Raw genomic sequence first — 13,258 nt, forward strand, 5'->3', positions numbered from 1 at the left:
ATAGCATGTTGCTTCCGCTGTTTAGCATGCATGTAGTCCTGAGTTGTAGCTTCACCAGGTTGGCACCTCATTTTTAGGTACGCCTGGTGCTGCTCCTGGCATGCTCTTCTACACTCCTCATTGAACCAGGGTTGATCCCCTGGCTTGTTGGTAATGGTAGAGTGAGGAATATGCCGGGCCATGAGGTTACAGATTGTGCTGGAATACAGTTCTGCTGCTGCTGATGGCCCACAGCGCCTCATGGATCCGCAGTTTTGAGCTGCGAGATTTGTTCTGAATCTATCCCATTTAGCACGGTGGTAGTGCCACACAACACGTTGGATGGTGTCCTCAGTGCGAAGACGGGACTTCGTCTCCGCGAGGACTGTGCGGTGGTCACTCCTACCAATACTGTCATGGACAGATGCATTTGCGACAGGTAGATTGGTGAGGACGAGGTCAAGTAAGTTTTTCCCTCGTGTTGGTTCGCTCACCACCTGCCGCAGGCCCAGTCTAGCAGCTATGTCCTTCAGGACTCGGCCAGCTCGGTCAGTAGTGGTGCTACCGAGCCACTCTTGGTGATGGACATTGAAGTCCCCCACCCAGAGTACATTTTGTGCCCTTGCTACCCTCAGTGCTTCCTCCAAGTGGTGTTCAACATGGAGGAGGACTGATTCATCAGCTGAGGGAGGACGGTAGGTGGTAATCAGCAGGAGGTTTCCTTGCCCATGTTTGACCTGATGCCGTGAGATTTCATGGGGTCCAGAGTCAATGTTGAGGACTCCCAGGGCCACTCCCTCCTGACTGTATATCACTGTACCGCCACCTCTGGTGGGTCTGTCCTGCCGGTGGGACAGGACATACCCAGGGATGGTGATGGAAGATTCTGGGACGTTGGCTGAAAGATATGATTCTGTGAGTATGGCTATGTCAGGCTGTTGCTTGACTAGTCTGTGGGACAGCTCTCCCAATTTTGGCACAAGTCCCCAGATGTTAGTAAGGAGGACCTTGCAGGGTCGACTGGGCTTGGTGTTTTGCTGTTGTCGTGTCCGGTGCCTAGTGGTCCGATGCCGGGTGGTCCGTCCGGTTTTATTCTTATTATGACTTTTCGTAGCGAGATTTTACAACTGAGTGGCTTGCTGGGCCATTTCAGAGGGCAATTAAGAATCAACCACATTGCTGTGGGTCTGGAGTCACATATAGGCCAGACCGGGTAAGGGCGGCAGGCTTCCTTCCCCCATTTTAGCTGAGTTTGTTCCCTGTCCTTGGGCACTGTCCCCTCCCTTTAAAAACTGTTGTCATGACCATCCTTGACCCTCGCAGTCCTACCTTCAACCTCCCTTTCCCATCCAAGGTTTCTGAACGTGTTTTTGTCTCAGATCCATGCTTACCTCCTTCGCAAATCCTATTTGAATCCCTCTAGTTAGGTTTAAGTCTCTCCTACAGTACTGAATGGCCTAATTAAAGCCATGAGTGACATTCTCTGTAACTGACCATGGTGCATTTTTACTTCTCGACTTTTCTGCAGCCTTTGATATGGTTACCACACCCATCCTTCTCCATTGTCCAGATCGGTGCAATCACTCTTACCTATCCAATCGTCACCAGGACATCTCCAGCAATGGTTTGTCTTCCTGCCCCCACAACATTACCTCTGGAGAACCCCAAGGATAGATCCTTAACCCTTTCCTCTTCTTCATCTACCTGCTGCCCTTGACAGCATCATCCACAGACATGGGATCAGCTTCTACATGTATGCCCATGACACCCAGCACTGCCTCACCAACACCTGTCTTGACCCCTTCACTGTCAGACTGCTTGTCCAATATACAGTCTTAGATTAGCCATAGTTTCCTCCATTGAGAAACATTGGGAAGGTTGAAGCCATTGTCTTTGGCCTCAAACACCAACACTCTCTCTCTGACTCCCTGGCCACTGTCTTAGGCTGAATCAGGCTGTTCTTAACCCCTGCACCCTGAACTGAGCTTCTGACCTCATACCTCCATTACAAAGCCTACCTACTTTCATCTCTAACATCTGATGCCAATATTCCATTTTGCACCAAACGCTACTCACCCCTGTTCACACTGACCTACACTGGCTTCTGGTCCCACAATGCCTCATATAAAGTTCTCATCCTTGTCTTTAAATTCCTCCATGGCCTCACCCTTCCCTACTCCTTATGCTATCCTCCATCCCGATAACTCCTCTCCCGCACTTCCGGCCTCTTGTGTATCCCCCTTCCCTTTGATCCCTCAGCTGTCCAAGTCTCACTCTCCAGCATTCCCACCCTAAGCCCCTCTGCCTCTCCACCTGCCCTCCTAAGATCTTCCCTAAAACCCACCTTTTTGACTAAGTTTTTGCCAAACCTCTTAATTGCTCCTTCTTTGAATCGGCATCCATTTTCCTTATGCCTCTGTGATGTGTTTTGGGATTTTTTTTCTATGCCAAACGCACTATATAAATGCAAGTTGTCACTGAGAGACAGCTTCCATTTTAAGTCTAGCTATTTTAAGACACTATATAAAATAAATATGGAATTTCCCTACTGTCACAATCAGGTTGACCATATAAGTTGTGGACTTCTTTCTGTTTGCCGTTAGTGTTATATGAGGCTTAAAGTATGGTTAGGAGAGCTGTGAGATTGATGTCATCAGCTACATTGCTAAGTTTTTACTTGTGACCTATAATATTTTTAGCAACGTTCTTTTTAATACACTGTGAAGTAAAAATCCTGCTTTCTGAAATTTATGCTGAAAAGTGTCTAATGTTTGATATTTCAGCCTGAAGAGTTAGTTTCCAGTTCCCATACATTCAAGAACAAGACTTTCAAAAAGCCAAAAACCTGCAGCATCTGCAAACAACTCATCAGCAGCAGTCAAGGTCTTTCATGCAGAGGTGAGTCTCCAAAATATACGACGACTTATTTGTGCAAATTCATTTTTTTCCCCCAATGCTTTTAAATTTTAATATGGCACAAATTTGTAAAAGGACATATTTAGCAACTATTCAAACATTTACTTTTTTTAAAAAGCCTCCATTAATATATCCCTTTGTTACATGTTGGTGTGACTGATGTGAAGTTATAATGTTAACAGTAAAAGGGTGATCAGAATAGCGTGACCTTTTGTGGAGCAATGGGTTTTGGATGCTGATGGTTTCTTTTACAATTCAGTGACTTTTTAGTTAGTTAGTGTTAAAAAAAAAAGTGATAAATTGGGCAGTGCAACATTCAAATTCACTACAAGTCAGTGTTTAGTAATCATGCTATTTTTGAAAAGGATCTGGAACGCAGGTTCAGAAAATAGGTCCTGGCTATTCTCCTTAGTGCTATCCATTCACTGTCCTATTGGCTTTTTTCTATAATGTGCTCCATTTTCCTCAGCTTTATATCATTTTTCTGCCACTGTTTTTGTGGTCCTTTTACTGTTTTTCCTGTTATCTCATTTCTGTCATCTTACACATTACTTCTTTTGTGTGTTCCTACCCCTTGTGTGTTTTCTAATTCTACTCGTTGGCCAGGATTCTCCTCGGTGGGCCTGCTCAAAATTGTGCAGGAATACAGTGGAGAACAGAGGAAAATGTATGCTGTAAGGCTTACTGCTGCCTCTTTCCCTGATCTGTATTTCCCTTCCCTTCCCCCACTAGGTCACCTGCTGGTCTCTCCTGTGCCGACCACACTTAAGTGGCAGTGGGCAACGGCAACTGGGTTCCGGAGAATTTTTGATGTTAATAAGACCCTTAAAGGAGAACATTTTAATCTAAATTGAATTAATAATGTTAGAAAGTGAGGCATTACCAAAGGTACAGAGGAACAAAAATGATAGGTCTGAGCACAAAGTGAATAGAAAAGCAAACAAAACTGATAGTAAATAAAGAATTTTGCAATGACCATATTGAGCAAAAATATAAACTGGAAAAAAGACCTGGCACATCTCTGCACGGGATTGTTACACTCTTATTTCTCTGCATGTTCTTGGTTTATTTCCTTTTACCTTTGTTCTGTTTACCTTTTTTCTGTCTGTCTAGCTTCCTTTCCTTTCATATTCTATTGTGTTTATAATTTCCTCTCTTTCCATTTTCTTTTTTTGTTTGGTGCTGAAACCACTCCTGTATATGTATTGAGTGTAGCTGTCTGTGTGGGTAACATGAGCATGTAGGTGCACGTGCTTTGTGGTGATGTGGAATATAAATGATTAGTTCACTGCCATGCAGAGCATTTTAATGTTCAAGAAGTAATGTAGGTTACAGGTGTGCGTGTAGGTGTCAGCGATGCATGCTTCAAGATGCTATGTTTCTATGGCTTTGGTAAGCAGAAGAATGTACTTTCAGTTCAAGTTCGAGTGACCGACGTATGATTGTTTGATGATCTTCATAGCAGTCCATATACCAATTCCTGATATAGGTGGTCAGTTATTGTTCGTGTTTTTGAAGGACAGGAATTTTGTATTTGCTCCCCAGCCCCTCTTTTGATAGCCTGACTCCATTCCCTAGCCAAGAAGATAGATAGCCTCTGCCAGGGACGGATTAATGCACAGGACTTTTTCAAAAGGCATTTGATAAGGTGCCACATAAAAGGTTGTTACACAAGGTAAGGGCTCATGGGGTTGGGGGTAATATATTAACATGGATCGAAGAGTGGTTAACGGACAGAAAACAGAGAGTAGGGATAAACAAGTCATTTTCAGGTTGGCAGGCTATAACTAGTGGGGTGCCGCAAGGACCTGTGCTTGGGCCTCAGCTATTTACAATCTATATTAATGACTTAGATGGAGGGACCGAGTGTAATGTATCCAAGTTTGCTGACGATACAAAGCTAGGTGGGAAAGTAAGCTGTGAGGAGGACGCAAAGAGGCTGCAAAGGGATATAGACAGGTTAAGCGAGTGGGCAAGAAGGTGACAGATGGTGTATAATGTGGGGAAATGTGAGGTTATTCACTATGGTAGGAAGAATAGAAAAAGAGAATTTTTTTAAATGTTGATGTTCAGAGGGACTTGGGTGTCCGCGTACAAGAAATACAAAAAGTTAGTATGCAGGTACAGCAGGCAATTAGGAAAGCAAATGACATGTTGGCCTTTATTGCAAGGGGGTTGAAGTACAAGAGTAAGGAAGTTTTACTACAGTTTTGCAGGGCTTTAGTGAGACCTCACCTGGAGTACTCACACAGTTTTGGTCTCCTTAGCTAAGGAAGGATATACTTGCCTTGGAGGCAGAGCACCGAAGGTTCACTCGATTGATTCCTGGGTTGAGAGGGTTGTCCTTTGAGGAGAGGTTGAGTAGAATGGGCCTATACTCTCTGGAGTTTAGAAGAATGAGAGGTGATCTCATTGAAACATAAGATTCTGAGGGGGCTTGACAGGGTAAATGCTAAGAGATTGCTTCCCCTGGCTAGAGAGTCTAGAACTAGGGAGCATAGTCGCAGGATAAGGGGTCGGCCATTCAAGTCTGAAATGAGGAGGAATTTCTTCACTCAGAGGGTTGTGAATCTTTGGAATTCTCTATCCCGGAGGGCTGTGGATGCTAAGTCGTTGAGTGTATTCAAGGCTGAGATTGATAGATTTTTGGACTCTAGGGGAATCAGTGGAAATGGGGATTGGGCGGGAAAGTGGAGTTGAGGTCGAAGATCAGCCAAGATCCGATTGAATGGCGGAGCAGGCTCGAGGGGCCGTATGACCTGCTCCTGCTCCTATTTCTTATGTTCTTATGACTAAGGAGCCCAGTGCAAAAATAGGGCCTCTGGTAAAACTTGCCAAAACTAGGGCTGCCAACCTTCCTGGATTGTCCTGGAGTCTCCAGGAATGAAAGATTCATCTCCCAGGTATTGCTGCGAGAAAATCGGAAAGTAGTGTTTGTGGTTTGCACATCACACCTATGGTTTCCATGCACCTGTGGACTTTCTTTGCTCGCTCACAATGGCCTCTTGGTTCTTGGAATTTCTCCCACAGAGCACAAAAGCTTCTGGCACCAGATCTTTCCCATCCCCAGTCTCATGAAAACTCACAAAAGGCTGCAATGTGGAGTACTCAACACAGGGGAAACGGCCAGCGTGACAGTGAGAGTTCTAGGGTTACCAATGGGCCCCAAGAATTTTTAATATGGCTCTGACCACTAATGGTGCTGAAATGTGAAGGGATTGCAAGTAGGTACTCAAGAATGGCCCAGGGTTTTGGACTATCTGATGGATACTTGACAACAAACTGTTCACAAGACAATTACAGATAAGGAAGGCCATTTGCCCCACACATACTCAAATCTGTAACCTACATACCTATTTGAATATTGAAATACTCTGCATGGCAGTGGACCAACAATTTATATTGCGCATTATAAAAAAGCCAGCAATGAAAGATTAATCTCCCAGGCATTGCTGCGAGAAAATCGGAAAGTAGAGTTTGTGGTTCACACATCGCATCTATGGTTTCCATGCACCTGTGGACTTTCTTTGCCTGCTCACAATGGCCTCTTGGTTCTTGGAATTTCTCCCACAGAATCTAAGCACATTTCTTGACAGTCCTAAATTTGCCTTTTATTAATTTCAACCTATTGCTCCTGGTCCTACTCTCTCATTAATTTGGTTTTCCAGATTTACCTTTCCATACATTTATATATAGTACTTCTAGAAAATCACTTGTCAGTTGCCACCTTTTAAGGCTGAAAAGTCCAAGTTTACCTGGGCTTTACTCATAACTCAGAACACCAAAAGGAGAGATCAGTGCTGTGGCTCGTCTGCACTGTCTCCAAAATAATTCCTTGTGTCTCAGTGATTGGAACTGAACATTGTACTCAAGGTGTTGCTTAACCAGAGCACCATTCAGCTTGATTATAACTTACTCTGACTTGCATTTTACTGTTTTGGCTGTATAATGCATCGTCCGATTGGCTTTTTTGATTGCTGCTCTGCATTGCTTAGACATACTAAATGTAGGATCTACTGAGACTCCTAAGTGTCTTTGAACTTCATTCTCAGCTAGTTCAATACCATTCATGGAGTAAATATGTTGCCCATTTTTCCATCCAGTTTGCATTGTGCTTCTGACTGTAAGTACATAGGAACAGGAGTAGGCCATTCAGCCCCTCGTGCCTGCTCCGCCATTTGATAAGATCATGGCTGATCTGTGATCGAACTCCATATACCTGCCTTTGGCCCATATCCCTTAATACCTTTGGTTGCCAAAAAGCTATCTATCTCAGATTTAAATTTAGCAATTGAGCTAGTATCAATTGCCGTTTGCGGAAGAGAGTTCCAAACTTCTACCACCCTTTGTGTGTAGAAATGTTTTCTAATCTCGCTCCTGAAAGGTCTGGCTCTAATTTTTAGACTGCCCCCTATTCCTAGAACCCCCAACCAGCGGAATAGTTTCTCTCTATCCACCCTATACGTTCCCCTTAGTATCTTATAAACTTCGATCAGATCACCCCTTAACCTTCGAAACTCCAGAGAATACAACCCCAATTTGTTTAATCTCTCCTCGCAACTTAACCCTTGAAGTCCGGGTATCATTCTAGTAAACCTACGCTGCACTCCCTCCAAGGCCACTATGTCCTTCCGAAGGTGCGGTGCCCAGAACTGCTCACAGTACTCCAGGTGCGGTCTAACCAGGGTTTTGTATAGCTGCAGCATAACTTCTGCCCCCTTGTACTCTAGTGCTCTAGATATAATGGCCAGCATTCCATTAGCCACCTTGATTATTTACTACATCTGTTCATGACACTTCAATGATCTATGTACCTGAACCCCTAAGTCCCTTTGGACATCCACAGTTTTTAACTTTTTACCATTTAGAAAGTACCCTGTTCTATCCTTTTTTGATCCAAAGTGGATGACCTCACATTTGTCTACATTGAATTCCATTTGCCACAAATAAGTCATCGAAATAAATTAGAAACAGCGGTGGTCCCAACACTGAACCTTGGGACACTCCTTTAAGTTCTCCCCCCCCCCCCCCCCCCCCCCCCCGCCCACAACCCCAACTTAACTTTTTTTTTACCCTTCAGCCAATTTAATATTTGTGCTCAAGATTTAAGCTGAATTTGAGTTTGATTGATTGATAACCCTTCATTTGGAATTTTGTCAGATGCCTTTTGGAAGTTTAGGTACACCATATCGTAGGGTTTACTACAGTCCAGTTGGGATGTCATTTCTTCAAAGAAGTCAAGGAGGTTGGTCAGGCAGAATCTTCCCCTTCTGATTCCATTTTGACTGCTGTTTGCTAAATTATTATTGTATAGATAATCTTCAAGTTTACACCTGATAACTGATTCCATTATTTTATACAGAATTGTAGCTGCTCAGTTGATGTCAGTGATGTCCCTTCGCTTTCGTAGGGATCTGCATCACTTTCTGTCCTGGTGCAGTTGCAAGACTAGTGCTCAGTTTAAAATTATTAACAGCATTGCAGAAGTTGCTAATTACTTGTCAAGTCAGTAGCATGACGACAACTTAACAGCCCACCGATGACTTTCAGACCCAAAATATTCAGTCACCTTTGGGCTGCTGAAGTGAATTGAAAGCAAGTTCACTCACAAATGTGGAAAGCTCCATGTTTGATCTCCTTTCTGTGCTGTTAGCATGACCTTAGCCAGATGGCTGTTCAGGCTTCACTGTCATTTTTTTCCCCATGATTAAACAGATCATCAGCTGTTGTGACCAACCATGAGTCGCAACCTTCAGAGAAGCAGGTGTAAGAGCAGAAAATCTGAGGAAAAATCGAAGAGGAGGGGTGATTGCCAGGCAGTAATTTGTTCGGGTTTTCAGAATTTACTTTTTATCTTTTTAGTTATGTTCTGTGGTACAATGAGGGACAGTTTTATTGACTTTTCTGATTTTTTAAGTTGGTAGCAGATGTCATGGTAGGTTCCATACACTTCTCGTAATTTTGCATGATGACATCCTTACTGAGGGACTGATAATTGTAACCTAATCGTTGCACATTTATTTGAACCATGTATGTTTTATTATATACTGTGTGTTGCCCTGACTAACTAATAAGTCTTGCTTGGTGCCACCATTTTGGAAGCACCTGCCATTCATTGGGTAACTTATCAAAATGTTTCTTTTACTGGCTGAAACAACAAAGCTGACAAAAAGTAACATAGAATAATACTAATGCTCTGCAATTGTATATGTGTCTTACACAAAGGTAGAGCAATGACATTGTGATGCTGAATTAGCAGCTAGCTTTACAGATAATTAAACTTACATTAAAACTACCTTATTATAATTTCAAAGCAATAATTTCAAAAAACAGCTTTTACTATCAGTTATTCTAATTTCTTTTTATTTTTTTTTCAGTTTGCAAATATGCATGTCACAAGAAATGTGAGTCAAAGGTAAGTAGGAACAAATAATAAATTATTTTATTTGTAATTCTTGGCAGAGAAACAAGTTAACCTGTGGGAAATTCTACACTTGTCAGTTTCTTTCACTGCTATGCAAGAAGAAAGAAAGGAATGAACTTTCATTTTATATAGGGTCTTTCATGACCTCAGGACGTCCCAACGCACAGCTATTGAAGTGTAGTCATTGTTGTAATGTAAGAAACACAGCAGCTAATTTGCGCACAGCAAGGTCCCACAAACAGCAATGTGATAATGACCAGATCATCTGTTTTTGTGATGTTGGTTGAGGGATAAATTTTGGCCAGGACACCGGGGAGAACTCTCCTGCTCTTCTTCGAATAGTGCTGCAGGATCATTTATGTCTATCTGAGGGGGCAGACGGGACCTCAGTTTAATATCTCATCTGAAAGACGGCACCTTCGACAGTGCAACACTCCCTCAGCGCTGCACTGAAGTGTCAGTCGGGATTATGTGCTCAAGTCTCTGGAGTGGGAATTGAACCCATAACCTTCTGACTCCAGCCGCGAGAGTGCTGGACACTGCGACACTGACACCAGTGACTTGAAGTACAGTACTTTTTAACACCAGATGAGATAGGCACAAGAGCTCTAGGCTAATTGGTGTTGTGGAACAGTAATTCTCACAAGAAGGAGTTTACACCCAAGAAATGGATCAGGTAAAATATGGTGATTTGATTGGCTGCGAATCTGAGCATTTGAGCAAGAAAAAGTTAATTGTACAATGTGTTAGAGCACCAATTTACTGCACTTTGCTAACCTGCGCTGCCAAGCTGTTGATCTCAGCCAATTTTCTGTGGGAGGGCACAGATTGGAGTGGGCAGATACCTGCCCACAACAAAAATGAGGGAACAGTCATTCCTACGTTGCTACCATGTGCTTCCTAGCGACTGACTAAGAGCAGCACTGGTGGAGATGTTGGAGCAGGTCACAGGCCTGCACGTTCACTGCCAGTAGTGCTTGGGACATCAAGGAATGGGGAGAAAATGATGGATGTGCTATTCTCTTTTTAAAAAAAAATATAAATGAATGAATATATTTTGTCCCTGAGTGTATCTTCATAGACTAAAACCAGTGCTGTCAATCTTACAGTTTGCATATATAACTAAAGTTTGACCTTAAAAAATGCTTTGCATTGCTGAGACACATGTAGAATTTGCTAATACTTTGTTAATGAATTTTCCGAGAAAAAAAAATCTCCCTGTGGTGCTTTTGATGGAATGAACATTGTGAACTCTACTGTGACGGGGTTCAATAAATTTAAGCATTACTGACAGAGAATTGTTTATTATGTACTCCACTACAACATTAACCAGTGATTTGTTTTTTTTTAAAAGTCTGATCTACATAAAAATTGACTAATGAGAGGCTAACATTACATACTGTCATTTTAAAATTATGTAAGTTCAAACCAAGAAAAATAAAGTCTTCAGGAACTAAACATATGGATAATTCCTTCAAAGCCCCTGTCTACTCACTCCACTAATCTGTTCAAGGTGATCACCTATTTCTCCAATGTTACATCGAAACTACAGCACAGAAACAATCCATTCAGCCCAACTGGTCTCTGCTGGTGTTTATGCTCCAAACGAGCCTCCTCCCACCCCACTTCATCCAACCCTGTACGGATACCCTTCTATTCTTTTCTCCTTCTTAGAAAATAGGAGCAGGAGCAGGAGGAGGCCATTCGGCCCTTCGAGCCCGCTCCGCCATTCAATATGATCATGGCTGATCCTCTATCTCAATACCATATTCCCGCTCTTTCCCCATACCCCTTGATGCCTTTTGTGTCTAGAAATCTATTCAGCTCCTTCTTAAATATCAGTGACTTGGCCTCCACAGCCTTCTGTGGTAGAGAATTCCACAGGTTCACCACCCTCTGAGTAAAGAAATTTCTCCTCATCTCAGTCATAAATGTCCTACCCCGTATCCTGAGACTGTGACCCCTCGATCTGGACCCCCTAGCCAGGGGAAACATTCTCCCTGCATCCAGTCTGTCTAGCCCTGTCAGAATTTTATGTTTCAATGAGATCCCCTCTCATTCTTCTAAACTCGAGTGAATACAGGCCTAGTCGACCCAATCTCTCCTCATATGACAGTCCTGCCATCCCAGGAATCAGTCTGGTGAACCTTCGCTGCACTCCCTCTATGGCAAGTATATCCTTTCTTGGGTAAGGAGACCAAAACTGCACACAATACTCCAGGTGTGGTCTCACCAAGGCCCTGTATAACTGCAGTAAGACATCCATGCTTCTGTACTCAAATCCTCTTGCAATGAAGGCCAACATGCCATTTGCCTTCCGAACTGCTTGCTGCACCTGCATGTTTGCTTTCAGTGACTGGTGTACAAGGACACCCGGGTCCCTTTGTACGTCAACATTTCCCAATCTATCACCATTTAAATAATACTCTGCCTTTCTGTTTTTCCTTCCGAAGTGGATAACTTCACATTTATCCACGTTATACTGCATCTGCCATGTATTTGCCCACTCACTCAACTTGTCTAAATTGCTTTGAAGCCTCTTTGCATCCTCCTCACAACTCACGATCCCACCTAGTTTTGTGTCGTCAGCAAACTTGGAAACATTACATTTGGTTCCCTCATCCAAATCATTGTGAATAGCTGGGGCCCAAGCACTGATCCCTGCAGTACCCCACTAGTCACTGCCTGTCACCCCAAAAAAGACCTATTTATTCCTACTCTCTGTTTCCTGTCTGTTAACCAATTTTCAATCCATGCCAGTACATTACCCCCAATCCCACGTGCTTTAATTTGGGACTTTATCAAAGGCCTTTGAAAATCCAAATAAACCACATTCACTGGTTCTCCCTTATCTATTCTACCTGTTACATCCTCAAAACACTCCAGTAGGTTTGTCAAACATGATTTCCCTTTCCATAAATCCAGATTGACTTTGTCTAATCCTGTTGATATTTTCTAAGTGTCCTGTTATCACATCCTTTATAATAGACTCCAGCATTTTCTCTACTACTGATGTTAGGCTAACTGGTCTGTAGTTCCCTGTTTTCTCTCTCCCTTTTTTAAATAGTGGGGTTACGTTTGCCACTCTCCAATCTGCAGGAACTGTTCCATAATCTATAGAATTTTGGAAGATGACAACTAATGCATCCACTATTTCCATGGCTACCTCTTTTAGTACTCTGGGATGCAGATTATCAGGTCCTGGGGTATCATTGGCTTTCAGTCCCATTAATTTCTCCAGCACTTTTTTTTACTAATACTAATTTCCTTTAATTCCTCCTTCTCACTAGTCCCTTGGTTCCCTAGCATTTCTGGGAAGTTATCTGTGTCCTCTTCCATGAAGACAGAACCAAAGTATTTGTTTAATTGCTCCGCCATTTCCTTGTTCCCCATTATAAATTCTCCAGTTTTTGACTGTAAGGGACCTACATTTGTCTTCACTAATCTTTTTCTTTTTACATACTTGTCGAAGCTTTTACAGTCCACTTTTATGTTCCTTGCAAGTTGACTCTCGTACTCTATTTTTCCCCTCTTAATCAATCTCTTGGTCCTTTTTTGCTGAATTCTAAACTGCTCCCAATCCTCAGGCTTGCTACTTTTTCTGGCAACTTTGTATGACTGCTCTTTTGTTTGTTATGGTTGGGCCACTTTTCTTTTTGCGCCAGAAAGGAATGTGTCATGTGTTTATCTCGCTTCCCCTTAAATGCATCTATGCTAGTTGCCTCAACTACTCCTTCTGGTAGCGCCTTCCACATTCTTACCACCCTTTGGGTAAAGAAGTTTCTCCTGAATTCCCTATTGGATTTATTAGCGACACTTTCATATTTATGACCTCTACTTTTGGACTCCCCCACAAGTGGAATCATTTTCTCTGCATCTACTCTATCAAACCCTTTCATAATCTTAAAGACCTCTATCAGGTCACCCCTCATCCTTCTC

At 42.8% G+C, this 13,258-nt stretch overlaps 1 protein-coding gene across 6 annotated transcripts in view; it reads left to right on the top strand.

Moving 5' to 3' along the window:
• The window catches only part of LOC137341956 (tensin-3-like), a 385,280-nt gene that overhangs the window by 144,128 nt on the left and 227,894 nt on the right, over positions 1 to 13,258 (top strand). For all 6 annotated transcript variants that reach the window (XM_068005512.1, XM_068005503.1, XM_068005521.1 and 3 more), the window contains 2 exons: positions 2,763 to 2,877; positions 9,273 to 9,310. In XM_068005512.1, the coding sequence (XP_067861613.1) occupies positions 2,763 to 2,877; positions 9,273 to 9,310 (153 nt within the window). The remainder of the gene's footprint in view (positions 1 to 2,762; positions 2,878 to 9,272; positions 9,311 to 13,258) is intronic.

The sequence above is a fragment of the Heptranchias perlo genome, chromosome 2, assembly GCF_035084215.1.
Source record: "Heptranchias perlo isolate sHepPer1 chromosome 2, sHepPer1.hap1, whole genome shotgun sequence".
In the NCBI taxonomy this organism is placed as follows: domain Eukaryota; kingdom Metazoa; phylum Chordata; class Chondrichthyes; order Hexanchiformes; family Hexanchidae; genus Heptranchias; species Heptranchias perlo.